The sequence below is a fragment of the Amblyraja radiata genome, chromosome 24 (genome assembly GCF_010909765.2).
Source record: "Amblyraja radiata isolate CabotCenter1 chromosome 24, sAmbRad1.1.pri, whole genome shotgun sequence".
NCBI lineage: Eukaryota > Metazoa > Chordata > Chondrichthyes > Rajiformes > Rajidae > Amblyraja > Amblyraja radiata.
Window position 1 is genome coordinate 6,568,274 of NC_045979.1, and position 20,287 is coordinate 6,588,560.

Below are 20,287 nucleotides of genomic sequence, written 5' to 3' on the forward strand. Positions count from 1 at the left end.
GGCGTAAATCAACATCTGCAGTTCCTTCCTCCACGTCGTTCAATGAAAGGCGGGCGGCAGAGCCCACGAGGCGACCGCGTGGTTTAAATCCTGCGCGCGCCCGGCATTTGAAGCCCGGTGGAGCGCCGAGCCGTTGAGTCACCTGACCGACCGCGGCTCTCTCTCCCTCCCCCCCCCAAACCACACCTCCTCTCCGTGACGTAATATTTCCCCCACGTGCCGTTGACGACCCTCCCACTCCCCCCGGTGGCGTTAGGTCACCTGACCGACCGCAGCTCCCCCTCCCCCACGTGATGTTGCCGATTCCTCCCCCTCTCGGCGTGACAAACCCTCCCCCCCCCCCCACGTGACGTTGACGATCTTTGCTTTGGTCCACCCCCCTTGAGCATGGTGCCCAGGCAGCCAATCAGCAGCCGTCTTAGACGAGGCATCGAGCCCAGCCAATAGGCGCCGCCGTCTCACGCGGCCGTCGGCGAGCCCGAGAGGAGTTTGAATGTGAGCGTGCGCCGACCGAGGGAGAGAGGAGGAGAAAAGAAAAGAAAAGATGGCGGAAAACAAAGGTGGAACTAATATCGAGGCGAACGGCGTTGGCGAGGAGAAGAGCGGCCCATCTGACAAGGACGGGGAGAGTCGGGAGAAGCAGGATCCGGAGGTGGTGGCGATGCTGGGCGCCGCGTTGACAGTCACCACATCGACGCCGACAGCCGCCGTGACGGCGACGGCGACAACGACAACGACAACGACGGCACCATCACCAACGGCCGCGGCGGTCGCTGTCTTCGAAATGCCAGGGCCCAGCCCCGGCCCCGGCCCGGCACCCAGTCCGGTCCTCAGTCCGGGGGCGTGCCCCAGCTCGGGGCCGGTACACACACCCATCTCCGCATCCGTTCCTGCTCCAGGTCCAAGCCCTGGACCGAGTCCGGGTTCGGGACCGAATCCGGTGGTGGGACCGAATCCTGGAGTGGGCCCAGAAAAAGCGACGCCGGTGGCGGCGACCGCGTCTACGGAGGTGAACCTGAACCTTTTGGACGAGTGCGCCGTATGCCGAGATTCTCTACAGGGGAGGGAGCCCAAGCTACTCCCATGCCTTCACTCCTTTTGTAAACGGTGCTTGCCGGAACCCGAGCGGCAGCTGAGTATCCCCGTTCCCATCGGGGGCAATAATACTGCAGGAAATAACGGGGAATTGCCCGCTATTCAACAGGGTAAGTACCACAGACTAACTTGGGGGATCCACCCGTACACTGCGGACTTTAGTTATAACTTTTACAGTAGCGTCTGCCCTTGTTGACATAACCATACCATCGTCATGAACTCTACTGGTAAGATATACTAGATGTTATGCCAAACGAATTCACGTGGAGTAGGATAACAAAAGTTGGAAGCGGTGAATGGAAAAACAATTGGGAGATGGTGCTCTCCTTGTGTTATTTGTCCCTAAGTTGCATTAAATTGAATGACTTTTGGATCCTAATATATTCTAATGCCTTTTGCTTTTTTGTGATATTTAATTGATTGAGTAAATTTTCATAATCACCATATTATCGGGAATTACCCTTAAAGTATTTTTAAGCAAAATGTTAATGAATTTAAAAAAAACTTACATTGCATATTTGATACTCTATTCAAGTTTGCCAGCTTAAAAAAAAAAGTTGGGGCTGTTTTGGTTTCAAACATGTTCTTCAAAGCATAGCCTGTCCTTTATACTGACGAAAAGATGCTTGCAATAACATCTTGGTTAATTATTGTTCAGGCGTTGCATTTCATATTTAAATTCATACCATATTGCTATATTCTGAACTGATGCCATCAGAACAATTATGACAAAACTGAAGCAGATGTAGACAACCCCATAAACATAGTGGTGTCAAGCCTTTTAAATGAACTATTTAGTCATCGTTTACAAATGTTTGGAAGTACTGAGAATATTGTTTAGGAAATAAGACCATTAAAATCACCATTTTATAGTGTACCTGTGCAAATCTGATGCTATTTGACTCCTCCCAGTGGTATTTTTCCATTGAGATTGAAATCAAGACCTAACTTCCTTTCATTCATTGAGAAATGGCACTGACGAGGGAAAACAATATTTACAACCTTCCCAAAAACAATAGTTTGTAAAAAAATTCCAGAAATTAATTATATTAGGTGATACGTAATTAATTGCATTATCACGAAAAACATGCTTTTGGACATTTGTGTGGTCTTTGCTGGACAACAGCTGGAAACAACCATGATAATATGCGGATTGCTTGGTGATTGGAAAGAAAACACATTAACAGGCGATTTATAACCTTTAAATTGAGTAAATGTGTTTTATTAACTGGGGTTTTATTATATTGGATGTTTCATTGCATTTCCCCCAAAATGAATCATGAGAATAAATTCACCTTAACTAACATTTTCTTGACAACAGATCTGCACCAAGTATGGCAATGTGAATATAGTGAAAATTATAATTAAAGCGAGTTGGGTTTGCAATATTTTGCAGGATTGCAATGCTCATAATACCCAAGCATAATAGCTGTAAATTGATCTTTTTATGATTTGAGATTGTAAATGTGACGCATTAATTACTTGGCTAAGTACAACATTTCTAGTAATTGGTGATGGTTGGGAATTTCAGAATTGAGAATGCTGTGGAGGAAAAATGGTTATTTGTAGTTGGTTTCAAACTGATGAATGCCATAAATAGTCACTTTGTGAGGGGTTGTTCAAATGGTTGTTTACTTTGCAAATCTTAACCTGTTTCTGCATATTTTTATAATTTAATACTTCATTTTTCATACAAAATGGGAAGGAAATCCAAGTATGCAGTGGTCAACTACATTCAAACTACTAAAGTGCATTTGGTAGGCAAAAATGCTGGAGAAACTCAGCGGGTGAGGTAGCATCTATGGAGCGAAGGAAATAGGCAACGTTTCGGGCCGAAGCGTTGACGATTTCCTTCACACCATAGAAGCTGTCTCACCCGCTGAGTTTCTCCAGCATTTTTGTCTACCTTCGATTTTCCAGCATCTGCAGTTCCTTCTTAAACATAAAGTGCATTTGGGTTTTGTTATGGAAAGTTGTTATTGAAATTATTCTTAGCATATGTTGTAATTTGCATATGGTATTTTCAGTTCTTTTCGATCTTAGGCTAAATATCACATCTGTTACCGATGAAACCAGTGAAAATGAGTCAAAGTAGCCTATTGTTGTAGTATTTTCTGAATATTTACATTGAGATGCAAATTATTATTGAGATGAAAATGGGGTATTTATGTGCAATGTATCTCCATGTATATCTAACTTTGAAATTGTTAGTTTTATTTACTCTGTACCCTGGTGTAGGAAATCAATATACAAATACATCCTGATGTGCATTTAGATCTCCTTGCTCTCTGAAAGGTTTAGTGCAGATGTTCTCAAATATGCACAGAATTATTGGAAATTAGTACAGAAGATTTGTTTAATATTGGTGTGTACCCTTTGACATTGCAGAAAAGAATGCAGATAAGGCTAATGTAACCCTTTTGACTAAATTGCGTTTATTCATGGCAATCTCAGCAGATTTTTATATTGGTGTTTAAATGTTGGGCGTTTTTTATTGCGTTTAGAACAATTACAAATTTGGTAAGAATACTTTTAGTGAAACAAAACCATGTCTTTCAAAAATATTCAGTGAGTAGTTTGTAAACTGATTATCTTTTTTTTAAAGATTGTGTGAAATCAGACTTAAAAGTGGGAGCATTCATCAGTAACTGGAGAAAACGGACAAGTTTATTTTTGAAGTGCAAATATTTCTGCAATGTTTGCAGCAGACATCTTATTTAGAAGGTTATAAGAATAGAGTAAGCAATGATAGGATTTGTCCAAAGATTATTGACATTTGTATTGTCAGCTTTGGCGTTGTTTGATATTAGTTTCAATTTGAAGTAAATGTACTGAGAAACTTGTAAGATAATGCATTTTAATTTGCTGAACCATCATTTTTAACAATGCACATAAAGACTGATCGTGTAAAACTGTATTTTGGTCGACTATAACAATACAGTTTACCCTTAATAGTGATGTGTACAATGATTATTGCTGCAAACCACTCACACAGAAATGTAAATAATTCATTATTAGGTAGTTAAACTGCAGTTTGTGGAGGTGGTGCTGAATGCTTTCATGGGCACGAAGTATACTCTGCAATACTATGAACGATTAATTTGGTATAATATTTCATAGGATTGTAGCTATGAAATTGATAATCACAAACCCTTTTTAAATCCTGGTATGCTTTTGGAAAAGAGAATTACCTTTTCAGGTAAATTTTATGTAAGATGTAGACTCACATGGGAGGCCTGGTCCTCCAACGCAACCCACTCCACCACTCACCCATTCCCCCAACGCAACCTGTTCCCCCAATGCAATATTCCACCACTCACCCATAGCCCCTAACTGCCCCTCTAACTGTTCCCGTCCCCAGCTGCAGGATGTGGCCTACCCCGGCATATCGCTGTTGTGGCCTACCACTGCCTGCCGCTGGCGTGGCCTACCGCTGGAGCTCCCCACCGGCTTCAGGCGGGGACCCATGGGGGAGCATCCTGCAGCTGGGGACGGGGCGGCTTGAGGTTGGGGGGGGGGGGGCTTTCTGGAGGGCAAGTATGGGTTTTGTGGTCCGAAGGGACTGGTTTCCAGGGCTAGTATGCGTATTATGGGCCAAATGAACTTTTCTTGGGCTAGTACTGACTTTCCGGGCTGGAGGGAATTGTTTCCAAAGGGCTAGTAGGAAATTGTGGGCCGAATAGACTTTATTGGCGAGTATGGGTGTTGTGGGTCGAATGGATTGCAGCGGGGGACGCTTCTGGCGGGGCGGGGGGGGGGTGGGGCGCAGGGCTCGAAATTAACGGTTGCCCGGGTGCCAATGGCCACCTAAAGTCCCTCCGGGCAACCTAAAAGCCCAGCATTTTGCCCGGCTTGACACTGCAGATACTGGTTTATACCGAAGGTAGACACTAAACTGGTGTAACTCAGCGGGTCAGGCAGCATCTCTGGAGAAAAGGAATAAGTGATGTTTGGGGTCAGCGACGGCGATGGCTCGGAGGGTCACGGAGGGTCAGAACGAATGACGGGCCCGCACAGCGCCGGTGACGGCGGATCCACCTCCTCCTTCACCCCGCCTGCCCTCATAGCGGCAGCTGCGTGCCACTCCGCCACCGGCGATAGCCGCTTTCAAAACAAACCCTCCCGCATGCTGAAGGAGGAAGGGAGAGGCCGCCGTCTGAAGCATCTGCACCGCTCTGCCCCGCACCTTCCTGTTGGCTGGCGGAGGAGGGGAGGTGGTGGCGAGGAGATCCCAGCTGCCTCCCCCTTTGGCGGTGGACAGGGACGGCCAAGGCTGATGATGCTGGTGTGGTCCGAGGAGTGCTGACCTTCCTTCCTCCCCACCTCCTCTGCTCCTTCCCCTCTCTCTCTCTCTCTCTCTCTCTCTCTCTTTTACACCCTCCTCCATTCCCTTTATCCTAGGACCACTCCTCTCGATCCGGCACTGATCCCCATTCCCGCCTCTATTCATCCTCCACTGATCACCTTATCCACCTCGCGTTGATTCTCCTGCCACTTCCCATCCATCCTACACTGGTCCCCCAATTCATCCTGTATTGACCCCCCCCTTCCCATTCATCCTGTATTGATCCCCCATTCATCCTGCACTGACCCCCCCTCCATTTATCCTGCACTGATTCCCCCCCATCCATCCTGTAGTGTTCTCCCCATTCATCTGTACTGATTTCCCCCCCCCATTCATCCTGTACTGATCCCCCCCTCCATTATCCTGCACCGATCCCCCCCATTCATTCTGCACCGATCCCCCCCCCCCCATTCATCCTGTACTGACCTCCCCCATTCATCCTGTACAGACCTCCCCCATTCATCCTGTACAGACCTCCCCCATTCATCCTGTACTGACCTCCCCCATTCATCCTGTACTGACCTCCCCCATTCGTCCTGTACTGATCCCCCCCCCATTCATCCTGTACTGATCCCCCCCCATTCGTCCTGTACTGATCCCCCCCATTCGTCCTGTACTGATCCCCCCCCCATTCGTCCTGTACTGATCCCCCCCCATTCGTCCTGTACTGATCCCCCCCATTCGTCCTGTACTGATCCCCCCCCATTTGTCCTGTACTGATCCGCCCCCCCATTCGTCCTGTACTGATCCCCCCCATTCATCCTGTACTGACCCCCCCCCCCATTCATCCTGTACTGATCCCCCCCCCATTCATCCTGTACTGACCCCCCCTCATTCATCCTGTACTGACCCCCCCCCCCCATTCATCCTGTACTGATCCCCCCCCCATTCATCCTGTACTGATCCCCCCCCCCATTCATCCTGTACTGATCCCCCCCATTCATCCTGTACTGATCCCCCCCCATTCGTCCTGTACTGATCTCCCCCATTCGTCCTGTACTGATCCCCCCATTCATCCTTTACTGACCCCCCCCATTCATCCTGTACTGACCCCTCCCCCATTCATCCTGCACTGATCCCCCCCCCCGTTCATCCTGCACTGATCTCCCCCCCCCCCATTCATCCAGCACTGATCCCCCCCCCCATCCATCCTCTACTGCCCCCCCCCATTCAATCTCCACTGACATCCCCCGTGCTCTCCCCTTGCAATTTTACCTACTCCAACCAACAAGCACTAATTCCCCTGCCAAAATCAATCAATCTCGCACCGATTGCCTTCTCAACTCCCTAATGTCTTCAGAGCGAACATTGACTATGTATGGTAACGGAATGCAGTCAAATGTGTTTTAATTCCCAATGTTATTATTTGTTTTAATCTATAAAGATGGATTATGCCCTTTGGCCATCTCTTGTCAGTTAGTGTAATGTTTAACCTGTCAGATGGGTAGAGTCGGTTTTAACAGCTATTATCATAAAATGCCTTTAGAAATTTCCTTGCAACCTGTATATTTTGTTGTGGATAAATTATGTGGGAAGCGAGAGTGTTTATGTATCAGTAGCAATAACGACCCATGCTATGGCCATGTTATGATAATTTTCGGTCCTTCACAGAAAACATGCTTGCATCAATCTGTAGTGTGCATGGTTAAGCATATATGTTACCATGGTCCAGGATTTATTGACACAGGTTGATCATAGGCTGAATAATCCAACCACATTTTTGTTTGGAAGTGGAAAGAAATAATAGAAATTGTATTCATTGCAACGTGTAAAAAGAGTTGAGATACTGTATTATAATGTTGCTACATGTCATTGTGGTATATGTCATGTCTTGATTGGTGAATATGTTTAGTTTATGACTTTTTTTGAAGCGGAAATAATATGTGAATGCTTCCTTGAGCATAATTCCGACTGGTAACTACGCACTTCGGCCGAGCACATTATCGCACACGTCATGCAAGCCATCTTAAATGACCACCTAAGCTGTCATTTGGCAACCGAAAAAGCTACCTAGGTTGCCCGGCTGACAACAGAGGAAAAAAAAGTTAAGTGAGAGCCCTGGGGTGTCCTGCAGCTAGGGGAGGGGGACAACCTCAGGCGGGGCCGGGGGGGGAGGGTGCAGCCATGGCCTACCGCTGCCTTTGCCTGCCCCTGCTGTGGTCTGCTGCTGCCTTGGCCTATCGCTGTCGTGTTGTCTCGCCGTTGTGGCCTGCTGCGGCCGTGGTCTCTGCTGTCATGGCCGGCCGCTGCTGCTCCCCACCGGCTTCAGGTGTGGACTGGTGGGTAGTATTCTGCAGCTGGAGACGGCGACTGCTTCAGGCGGTGGGTGGTGTGGGACTGTCCTACAGCTGGGGACGTGATGGCTTCAGATGGGGGCCAGTGGGGGAGGGGAGCATCCTGCAGCTGGGGATTTTTGCGCGTTTTTGCGTCTGGTTTTCGAAGAGATGCGTTGCAAAGGCAAATTGACACACACAGACACAGACACAAAGACCCCCCCCCCCCGCCTCCTCCAACCGCATCTACTGTATCCGTTGTTCAAGATCGTTGTTATACATTGGCGAGACAAAACGTAGACTGAGCGATCGCTTTGCGAAACACCTTCGCTCATCCCGTGTGAACCAACCTGATCTCACGGTTGCTGGGCACTTTAATTCTCCTTTCCATTCCTACATGGACCTTTTTGCCCTCGGTCTCCTCCATTGTCTGTGAGGATATACGCAAATTGGAGAAACAGCATCTCATATTTCGCTTGGGCAGCTTACATCCCAGTGGTATGAATATTGATTTCTTCCACCAGGTAGCCCCAGCATTCCCTCTCTATCCCTCCCCCACCCAAGTCGCACTACCTTCTCATTTTCATCCTACAAACAGCTTACAATGGCCTGTTTCCTTTATCATCATTACTATTTTGCATATCTTTCATTCATTGTTCTTTATCTCTCTCACCACCATCTATATCTCATTTCCCTTATCCCTAACCAGTCTGATGAAGGCTCTCGACTCAAAATGTCACAGGGGGCGCTGTCCTGTGCACGGCTGCCCTGCCAGCAGTTGTCTGTCTTTTCACCATTTTATTTTTATTTTTAGTTAGTTAAAGTGTTTTGTTTGGAGGTCTAGACTTTTTTGTGTGGGGGGGGGAGGGGGAAACTGCCTTTCAGGGTCCCTACCTGGTCGGAGAGGCAGATTTTCTCCGGGCTGCAGCTTCGACCCGTCCTCGCGGCCTACCAGCGGGCCTGGAGCGGCGTTTCCTGTCGCGGACCGCCCAGAACCTCGGCTTCGGAGGCGGCACAGCGCTGGAGCGCTATCGTGGAGTGGGCGATGCCTTGCCTGGGTCACCGCGCTGGAGCTCCGGTGAGCTGAGACCGCCGGGAACAACATCGCGGAGCTGCGGGTCTGAGGAGCGGCCAGCTGCGGGCGGCGGCGCCGAACTTTACTCCAGGAGCCTGGGATCTCACTACGAGATCGCCAGTTGTGGAGCTCCAACCGGCGCGGCCATGTTGGCTTCGGAAGCCGCGGCCTACAGTACGGAGGCGGCCGTTCCAGGGTTCCCATGCCGCTGTTAGGACTCTCCCGACGCCGGAGCACCACCACCCGGCGAGAACGGCCAAGAACATCGGGCCTCCGTAGAGGCGACTGTGGAGGCCTCAATAGGCCCGACTATGGGTGGACTGGACTTTGTGCCTTCCCTCATGGTGAGAGCCATTGTGGGGGGATGTTCTTTGTGTTTGTGACTCTCATTGGTGTTATGTCTTCTTTGTGTTTGTGACTCTCATTGGTGTTATGTCTGTATTCTTTCTTTGTGTGCTGCAAAATGGCAAAAAGCATTTCACTTCATTACACCTCGGTGTATGTGAATGTGACCAATAAAATACCTTTGATACTTTGGTTTACCACAGGTAAACTATATTGGAGAAATTGAAGTCCATGACCTTGCTGGTTTTGCATCTTTCCTTTGGCCTATAATATATTCCCATTAAAGTGATTGTCATTTTCTTATGTTTCAGCTCTGCACCTAATGCCTCAGTGGACAAAGCCTTCTGTATGTCCTCTGAGTGCTGTCGTGACATTCTCCCTGGTTAGTGAGTCAACTCCTCCACCTTTTTTACTTCCCTCTGTCATGTCTGAAATATATAAACCCTGGAAGGTTGAGCGGCCAGTCCTGTCACTCTTGCAAACCATTCCTTCTCTCCAGAGATGCTGCCTGACCCGCTGAGTTACTCCAGCATTTTGTCGATCCTTGGTGTAAACCAGCATCTGCAGTTCCTTCCTACATCATAGTTTGAAGCACTGAGTCAGGCTTTAAATTCATCTACTTTACCCAGAATACTCCTTGCGCTGAAATAAACATCCCTCTCATTGGCCCTTCATTTGAGACTTACTGGTCATAATTTTACCAATCCATCAGACCTTTAATTTGCTGACCTTCTGCCTTGGTTCCCACCATGTCATTCTAGTTTAACTCCTCATGAGCAAACCTGCACTGATATTGATCCAGTTCGGGTCCACCTCGTTGCTTCTATAGAGGTTATCTCTGCCCCAGGACAGATCTCAATAGTCCAGAAATCTGAATCCCTGCCCCAACTCTTCAGCCACTCATTCATCCATCCTATCTTTCCATTCCTATCCCCGCGTCTGAATGGGATGGTCAGTGTGGACTCGGGCCTGCATCTGCATCTCTAAATTAAACTGCCCTTGACAGGGCTCTCACTTACCTTTTTTTTCCTCTGTTGCCAGCTGGGCAACCTAGGCAGCTTTTTAGATTGCCAAGTGACAGTTTTGGTGGTCATTTAAGACGGCTTGCATGATGCGTGCGATAATGTGCTTGGACGAAGTGCGTAGTTGCCAGTCTGAATTATGCTCAATGAAGTAACAACATCAAGAGGGGAAAAAAAGACATAATATATCCCTTCTGCTCTAGGAATTTGTAATTTAAAAAAAAAAAAGAGAGAATGGAAGTGTACTTTGATTTTCTTTTTCTTGTAACATACTTGCTGCAGTATTATTATTACCTGACTTATTACCTGACCAGACCTATACCATACTTTTGAATGTACATAGTTCCTCTTTTACTCTGCCCACTAAGAAGATGAGTCATGGAAGTAGGTGACTATATTGAATCAATCATGGAACTTGGCAAGTGAGATAAAAATGGCTGAAGTGTTGTTTTGGGGGGTTCGGAGGTGGGGGGGAAGGGGGATATCAACTTTAAATGAACAGAAACGTTATATTTGTGAGTACTTGTGTAACTTTTCTGCTTGATATTTAAACCATCTCCTGAATGGAGAGAGAATCCAGAAATCCAAGGTATAAAGAGACTTGGGAGTGCTGGTACGGGACTCCCAACAAGTTAATTTGCAAGTCGAGTCGGTAGTAAGGAAGACAAATTCAATACTAGCATTTATATCAAGAAGACAGGAATACAAAAACAGAGATGTAATGCCGAGGCTCTATAAGGCGCTGATCATTTGGAGTACTGTGAGAAAATTTGGGCCCCATATCTGAGGAAGGATAACCATATAACAATTACAGCACGGAAACAGGCCATCTCGGTCCTACAAGTCCGTGCCGAACAATTATTTTCCCTTAGTCCCACCTGCCTGCACTCATACCATAACCCTCCATTCCCTTCTCATCCATATGCCTATCCAATTTATTTTTAAATGATACCAATGAACCTGCCTCCACCACTTCCACTGGAAGCTCATTCCACACCGCTACCACTCTCTGAGTAAAGAAGTTCCCCCTCATGTTACCCCTAAACTTCTGTCCCTTAATTCTGAAGTCATGTCCTCTTGTTTGAATCTTCCCTATTCTCAAAGGGAAAAGCTTGTCCACATCAACTCTGTCTATCCCTCTCATCATTTTAAAGACCTCTATCAAGTCCCCCCTTAACCTTCTGCGCTCCAGAGAATAAAGACCTAACTTATTCAACCTTTCTCTGTAACTTAGTTGTTGAAACCCAGGCAACATTCTAGTAAATCTCCTCTGTACTCTCTCTATTTTGTTGACATCCTTCCTATAATTGGGCGACCAAAATTGTACACCATACTCCAGATTTGGTCTCACCAATGCCTTGTACAATTTTAACATTACATCCCAGCTTCTATACTCAATGCTCTGATTTATAAAGGCTAGCATACCAAAAGCTTTCTTTACCACCCTGTCTATATGAGATTCCACCTTCAAGGAACTATGCACGGTTATTCCCAGATCCCTCTGTTCAACTGCATTCTTCAATTCCCTACCATTTACCATGTACGCCCTATTTTGATTTGTCCTGCCAAGGTGTAGCACCTCACATTTATCAGCATTAAACTCCATCTGCCATCTTTCAGCCCATTCTTCCAAATGGCCTAAATCACTCTGTAGACTTTGGAAATCCTCTTCATTATCCACAACACCCCCTATCTTGGTATCATCTGCATACTTACTAATCCAATTTACCACACCATCCAGATCATTGATGTACATGACAAACAACAAAGGACCCAACACAGATTCCTGAGGCACCCCACTAGTCACCTGCCTCCAACCCGACAAACAGCCATCCACCATTACCCTCTGGCGTCTCCCATTCAGCCACTGTTGAATCCATCTTGCTACTCCTGCATTTATACCCAACAGTTGAACCTTCTTAACCAACCTTCCATGAGGAACCTTGTCAAAGGCCTTACTAAAGTCCATATAGACAACATCCACTGCTTTACCCTCGTCAATTTCCCTAGTAACCTCTTCAAAACATTCAAGAAGATTAGTCAAACATGACCTTCCAGGCACAAATCCATGTTGACTGTTCCTAATCAGACCCTGTTTATCCAGATGCTTATATATATTATCTCTAAGTATCTTTTCCATTAATTTGCCCACCACTGAAGTCAAACTAACAGGTCTATAATTGCTAGGTTTACTCTTAGAACCCTCTTTAAACAATGGAAAACATGCGCAGTACGCCAATCCTCGGGGGCTATTCCCATTTCTTAATGACATTTGAAATATTTCTGTCATAGCCCCGGCTATTTCTACATTAACTTCCCTCAATGTCCTAGGGAATATCCTGTCAGGACCCGGAGACTTATCCACTTTTATATTTTTCAAAAGTGTCAGTACTTCTTTTACTTTGAAACTCAAAGTATCCATAGCTACTCTACTAGTTTCCCTTACCTCACATAATTCAATATCCTTCTCCTTGGTGAATACCGAAGAAAAGAAATTGTTCAATATCTTCCCCTCCCCCCATCTCTTTTGGCTCTGCAGATAGCTGTCCACTCTGTCTTTGGATGTGCTGGCTCTGGAGAGGGTCCAGAGGAGGTTTACAAGAATGATTCCAGGAATGAATGGGTTAACATATGATGAGCGTGTGACAGCACTGGGCCTTTACTCGTTGGAGTTTAGAAGGTTGAAGGTTGAAACTTACAGAATAATGAAAGACATAGATAGAGTGAATGTGGAAAGGATGTTTCCACTGGTGGGAGAGTCTAGGACCAGAGGTCATAGCCTCGCAATTAAAGGGCGCTCTTTTAGAAAGGAGGTGAGGAGGAACTTCTTTAGTCAGAGGGTAGTTATCTGTGGAATTTATTGCCACGGAGGGCTGTGGAGGCCGTCAATGGATATTTTTACAGCAAAGATAGATAAATTCTTGATTCGAATGGGTATCAAGGGTTATGGCGAGAAAAGCAAGAAAATGGGATTAGGAGGCAGAGATCAGCCATGATTGAATGGCGGAGTAGACTTGATGGGCCGAATGGCGTAATTATACTCCTAGAATTTTGAACCACCACCACCTGTTGATACATTGACACCTCTGGGCTGTGTGCTTAATCCCCTGCTCTATACCAATGACTGTATCCAGATACTCCTCCAACACCATTTTAAAATCTATCAATAATATTGCTGTTGTTGGGTGAATAACTGAAAACAAATCTGAGTACAGAAGGGAGATTGATAATCTGGATATTGTGCCAGAACAATAATCCTTGCATGACCAAGGAGCTGATTGCTGACTTCAGGAAGGGAAAGCTAGGGGACCTTTCATCTCTCGTGATCTCTCTAGATTGAGGCAATCACAAAAGAAAACTCACTAATATCTCCATTACCTCAATGTTTGAGGAGATTCAGCATGTTGCAAAATACACGATCGAATGGTGACCGAGCGCGTCCTGTAGAAAACAATGGCCTGAAGAAAGTGTGTCCAATCAGCGGCTTCATGAGCCGTGACGACCAGTGAAGAATGGCTTGCAAATCAGCAGCATTGGCGCCTAGTTTTAAGGTGAAATGACACAAAGTGCTGGAGTAACTTGGCCGACAGAATCGATGTTTTCCAGAGATGCTGCCTAACCCGCTGAGTTACTCCAGCACTTTGTGTCCTTTTGTGTATTAACCATCATCTACCATTTTTTATTTCAACTACATACAATGGTAGTACTGTATTCAGTTATAGCAGACCATGGGCAATTATCAACACCATTCCCCCCCCCCCCCCCCCATGGCCCATCCTGGTCCTAATTTGTATAGAACAACTGATAATGGTATATTATTGTTGTTATTGTATCCAATGTGCCTGAAAAAGTGCAGCAAAAAAAGGATTTCATTGTTCTGGTTCCTGTCTGATGCATATGACAAACACTCTTGATCACTTTTTTTAGAAGATTAACTAGAACATTGTGAACCTGCAAAGTATTCCAGTTTATATGGTGTAAAAAGGAACTGCAGATGCTGGTATGTACCAAGATAGACACACAGTGCTGAGTAACTCAGCGAATCAGGCAGCATCTGGAGAGAAAGGATGGGCGACATTTTGGGGTCGGGGAAGAAGGTAACCCAAAACATCCCCCATCCTTTTTCTCCCAACATGCTGCCTGACCCGCTGAGTTACTCCAGCACATTGTGTCTATCTCCAGTTTTTTTTATGTCAGCTGTGCAAGTTTATCTAAATATTGCAATCTCCTGGAGAAAGAAAATAAATGCTTGAATGTTAGAATAATTTCAACTTTTCCCCTGCAGGTTCAATTTTAATCTTGTAGGTTTTCTTTCTACCTTGCAAACGCTATGCTTTTGGTGAATGTCTCACATTTGAGGGAAATTCTGTGCAGAAAATTAACTTTTTTTTAAACTAGAAATTATTAAATGTTTTCAATTTTAGAGACTAAAAAAATATATTCAAGGTTGAAATTATTTTTAAAATCTTTTTCAGTGGGTGTCATCCGGTGCCCGGTGTGCCGACAAGAATGTAGACAGATAGACTTAGTCGATAACTACTTTGTGAAGGATTCCACAGACGGGTCAAATAATTCTGATGAAAATTCATGCCAGGTGAGAATGATTTACTTCTGAGGTTTTAAAATTGGCACAACGTAACATATCTTGTGGTTTAAATTATTTGATTGCATTTTATTAGTCGTCCTGGTTAATGCAACTGTTCAAGTGTATTTAAAGCGACAGCATTCTGCCGCCTTGCCATTGCTGGTCATTAGCGTAGATAAAGCCTTGTTTGTATCGCTGGTCATTCACAAAAATATTAACGTGCCGGGTAAGTAAATGTTAAAGCAAGGCTGCCAATGCACTTTGTTGAAGGCTGTTGCAAGGGGAAGTGACTCTGTTTTGCTCCCAGTATATAAAAGCAGTATTCCCCTGCAACTGAGATGTTAGGAATTACAGATTGCTGGAATCTTGAGCAAAACAGTGCTGGAGAAACTCATCGGATCAGGCAACATCTGTGGATTGGATGGTCAGGTGAAGTTGCGGGTTGGGACCTTCAACCTGATCAGTCCCTCCCCAGATGCTGCCTGACCAGCTGAGTTCCTCCAGTAGGCTGAGTTTTACGCAAATATCTGGATCATGGGAATGACTGATGATTTGTCATTGTGTCAAAGCAAGCTGTGGTGGTAGACAATGAAATGGGGTTGAGGGGCCAATAAAAGCTACAACGATTTTAAGATACAGAAATAAATACAACATGGAAACAGGCCCTACGGCCCACCAAGTCCACGTTGACCATTGATCACCTGTACACTGCCCTCCTACACACTAGGGGCAATATATATAAGCCAATTAACCTACAAATCCATGCGTCTTTGAGATGTGGGAAGAAACTGGAGCACCCGGAGGAAATTTAGGCTTTTCAAGAAACCTCTTTAGACAGGTGTTCAATAAAATTTACCTCTTCGTTATCCTATATCATGGGGATTATTTTCAGAAGCCAAATAACCTACCAACCTGCGTGTCTTTGTAATGTGGCAGGGAACCAGAGAAAACCCATGTGGTTACAGTGAGAACATGGAAACTCCATACAGATAGCACCCATCATCAGGATTAAACCCAATTAGCTGGCGCTGTAAGGCAGAAACTATCAATGTGCCACCGTTCTGCAAGTTGCTTTTCAAAATTGAACAAGGGCCAATTTGGAATTTTTTACTCAAAGCACTGAAATTGCTGAAGCACTTTGGATCACCCAGCTTCAGAATTGCAACAATATGCACTTTATTTCCAGGTTATGTGTAAATGATGAGATCTTGCATGTGTTGGAACAGTCGTATGGTCTCTCATGGCCCAGATTTCTTTCTGTTCAGAGCATATAATCGTATGTCAGTTTTGCATTTCCGCTGCTGTAAAGTGGGTTTTGAAATTGTTCTTTTCTCATCTGCTCATTGAGGGTTGGCTATTAATAGGCAATTTGTATGCCTGTAGTTAACTGTTACATCTAAGTACTGAAGAGGAAGCTGAGATAGAGGAGCCGGATGACGATGCATGTAGAATGTTGCATACGTGTCTGTCCTTGCTAACTGAGAAATTACATGCATGTGATAAGAGGGAGTGCAACAGAGGCCAATTGGGTTGAGGGGTATTTGTCCTATGAAGAAAGATTAGGCAGATGGAGTTTAAAAAGAATAAAAGATGGTTGTAATGAATTGTATAAGATTCTTGCAAGTCTTTTAAGGGTAGATGCAAGGATGATGTCTAGATAGGCTGGGGAGTCTAAAACTGGTCCATGTTAAAATAAGCCATTGGCCATCAGGACACATTATAAATAAATGTCCTCACTCTGCGATAGTGAATCTTTTGCAATTCTGCATCTGGAGGTGACGTGGAAGCTCAGTTGTAGGGTATATTAGAGCACCAGATGAATAGATTTTTTGGACATTAAGGTAATTGCGTGGGAAAGGGTGTTGACAATGAAAATGTCAACCATGATTTTTTTGAATGACAGCAAGTATGAGAGGCTGAATGGGCAACTCTTATTTCTGCCATGGAGATGGGAAACTGCAGATGCTGGGATCTTGAGCAAAATAGCCAGGTGCAGGTCAGTCGAAGCCGGTATGTGATGTGTGGATACAGGCAAGGGGATAATTTTGGGGTGAAGTAAGTGACAAAGGCAGGAGATGAAAAAGCAACAAAAGATTGTCAGATAAGGAAAGAAGTGTAGTGAAATGTGTAGCTGGAAGGAAGGATATCTTGGAAGGGGAAAATGAGGGAATAAAAGGGAACTAAGAATACTGAATGTAAGGCGTGTACGAAGGAGGGTAAAGAAGCGGGATGATTGGGGTGGTGGTATGTGGGAGAACTGTGCAGACTATGGTGGGGGGAGGGGGTGCAGGGGAAGGAGTTGGTGTGGAGGAGTGGGGTACTGCATTTGGTGTACTCAATATGACCTCCCTTGCATTGGCAAGATCAAGCATAGACGAGGCAATCTTTTTGCTGAACACTTGCGCACTCCACCTTATCGTCCCTGTGAGTGAGCAGTGAGGGGTTCCCTGGGAGTGTGAGCAGTGAGGGGTTCCCTGGGATTGTGAGCAGTGAGGGGTTCCGTGTGAGTGGGGGAGACCCTGCGCGAAATTAAGGGTAAACAGGCAAGAAAACAGTCATTTCAAGTTACAATTATTAAAAATAAATCTGCAGAAAGGGGGCGCTTCCCCCTTTTATCCCTGCCAGGGGAGTTGCCCCTTGGACCCCCCTATCTCTTCCTTTTTTTCATTTTTTTTTCCCCTGTCTCGTGCCTGTGCGTGAATTCACTCCCTTCAACTGTATCCATCTATCTCTTGCCAGGCTTCTTACCACCCCCAGCTCTTTGCCAACTTATCTCCCCTTCTCGAATCGGTCTGAAGAAAGCTCCTGCCAAAATGTCATCTGTCCATTCCCTCCACAGATGTTGGCTGACTTGCTGAGTTCCTCCAGCACTTTATTGTTTCTTATTTCTATCATTCTTTATATTCAGATTAGTGTATTGTCATGTGCTAGTCTAAATGAAATTCCGTATTCACATGAAGCTCATAAAATAAATATAGACACAAGGCGCTGTAGTCACTCAGCGGGTTAGGCAGCATCTGTGGAGAAAAAGAATGGGTGACATTTTGGGTCTGGACCTTTCTTCAGATCAACCTGAAACATCACCCGTCCTTTTTCCCAGAGATGCTGCCTGACGCGTTGAGTTACTCCAACACCTTGTGTCTACCTTTGGTGTAAACCAGCATCTGCAGTTCCTTGTTTCTACATAAGCTTATAATGTAAACAAAGTGCATACAGTAATGATAAATACTGTAATAAATACTATGATGTTGGAAAACGGCAGAATGGCCCAATGTTGTAGTGGAATCAGAAGATAGTGCAGAAAAATATTAAAATGCAATAATAAAATCAAATGTGGTAGAAATGAGAGCACATGGCTGTCCCTCCAGGAATATTGTTTGAAGGAGCTAATTTGTTCAGGAGTGGGGAGATGGTGATTTCAGTGGGGAAGAAGCCGTTCTTAAGTCTGAAATGTTGGAGCGATCAAACCCCAATCTGGGTATCGTCTCCCAGACGGTGGGAAGGTATGGGATTGACCTTTTTTTTTAACTTCTATTTTTGTTTCAATTGATCATCGAGCACTTTCTTTACAGTCAACTAAGCTTTCTTGCATTTATCATGAATGCAAGCGTACAGCGAAGTGGTTGCCGGGTCTGCTCTTGGTCTCGCTGATGTACAAGAGGTCACTGTGGGAACAATGGATGCAGTTGTTGAGGTTGGAGGAGGTGTATGAACCTCTGTCTCACCTGGAAGGACTACTAAGATCCTTGGACAGTGGTGAGGGAGGAGGCGTAAAGACAGGTGTTGCATCTCCTGCGGCTGCAGGGGAAAGTACCCGGGAGGGGTGGTTGGGTGGGAAGGGATGAGTGAACCAAGGAGTTGCAGAGAGTAGACATCTCTGCGGAAGGCGGAAAGGGGTGTAGATGGGAAGATGCGACCAGTGGCAGGATCACGTTGGAAGTGGTGGAAATGTCAGAGGATGATGTTTTAGTTTATTGACACATGTACCAAGATACAGTGAAAAGCTTTTGTTGCATGTGAACCATTCAGCGGTAAGACAATACATGATTACAATCGAGCCACTCACAGTGTGCAGATACATGATAAGGGAATAACGTTTAGTGCAAAGTAAAGCCAGTAAAGTCCGATCAAAGATAGTCCGAGAGTCTCCAATAAAGTAGATAGTAGTTCAGGACTGCTCCGTGGAATAGTTGCGGTGGAATAGTTCAGTTGCCTGATAACAACTGGGAAGAAACTGTCCCTGAATCTGGAGGTGTGCTTATTCACACTTCTATACCAAGAACCAGAGGACATATGTTTAAAATGAAGGGGGAAATCTTAATTACTTAAAGTCTGATCTTGACCACTTCCTGTTCTGTATATTGATTTTAGAAAAAACGCTGCCACTTACGGCTGTGATTTTTGGCCATCTTACTCAGAGTCCCTCTCTGCTGCGCAGAACAAGAGGATTTTCCTATCAATTAAAAATAAGAGTTATTAGTGTTTTAAAAATGTTGAGATTCTCTCTCCTGAAGGCCACACCCCTTCTGGAGGGTCTATAAAACCCGGAAGTGTTGAGTGCCTCAGTCAGTCTCTGCAAGATGGGGGAGCGAGAGGGTCACGTCTCTCAGTCTGAGCTGTGAATAGCACTGAACACATGTCTACTAAACTGTGGGTGGCTTTACTGACCTGTCAGTGCCTTTAATGTGGTTTGAAAATATAGTTTGGAAATGCTGAAGCTGTGTTGCCTTTAGTTTGGAAATGCTAAAGCTGTGTTGTCATTGGTTTGGAAATGCTAAAGTCGCCTTGCGTACTTAAAGTCGCCTTGCCTAATTAAAGTTGCCTTACCATCTATATAATTAAAAGTCTAATCTTGACCACTTCCTGTTTGCGCTTTATGTTGATTTTAGAAAAAAAACACTACCACGTATGGCTGTGATTTTTGGCCATCTTACTCAGTCCCCCTCCGCTCATCAGGTGCCGAGGATTTTTCCTGTAGATGAAAAATAAGTTATTAGTGTTTTTAAAAAATGTTGAGATTCTCTCTCTTGTCAATCACGCCATGAAGGCCACGCCCCTTCTGGTGGGATGGGGAGGGACTATAAAACCCAGAAGTGTGGGTGTGGCTCAGTCTCTGCAAGATGGAGGAGGGAGGGGTCATGACTCGCTGTCTTTAGTGGCCTTACCCTGCTTGAAGTGGTAAGAAACTGCACTTGAATTTGATGGCCTTGCACCCTGCTTGGAATGGAATTTCAAGGAATAGTGAATCAACTGCCAGCCCACCAGCCGTGAGTGAGCTGCCAACACCTCAAGCTTGAGTGACTGAGCCGCCAGCCCAAGAATCCATTCGGCCCACAATGTCCATACTAGCCCTCTGGAAACCAGTCCCGCCCACAACACCCATACTAGCGCTCCAGAAAGCCCCCCCCCCCCCCCCCCCCCCACTGGCTACCAATATTGGAATTGGTGGAGAGGTGGAATATTGCTTATCCCACTGTAGTATTTAATATGAACCTAATGGACACCTTTTTCACACAAAGGGTGTCGTATATATGGTGGAACGAGCTG

The 20,287-nt window shown here is 45.5% G+C and overlaps 1 protein-coding gene across 2 annotated transcripts in view; it reads left to right on the forward strand.

The window, feature by feature from the left end:
- Nucleotides 1–474: 474 nt before the first annotated feature.
- Nucleotides 475–20,287, forward strand: part of trim33 (tripartite motif containing 33) — an 84,429-nt gene continuing 64,616 nt past the window's right edge. The window contains exons 1-2 of one of the 2 annotated variants that reach the window (XM_033042327.1): nucleotides 475–1,205; nucleotides 14,631–14,749. In XM_033042327.1, coding sequence (XP_032898218.1) covers nucleotides 545–1,205; nucleotides 14,631–14,749 — 780 coding nt within the window. In that variant the 5' untranslated portion in view covers nucleotides 475–544. The remainder of the gene's footprint in view (nucleotides 1,206–14,630; nucleotides 14,750–20,287) is intronic. The other variant, XM_033042328.1, reaches the window with a different exon arrangement.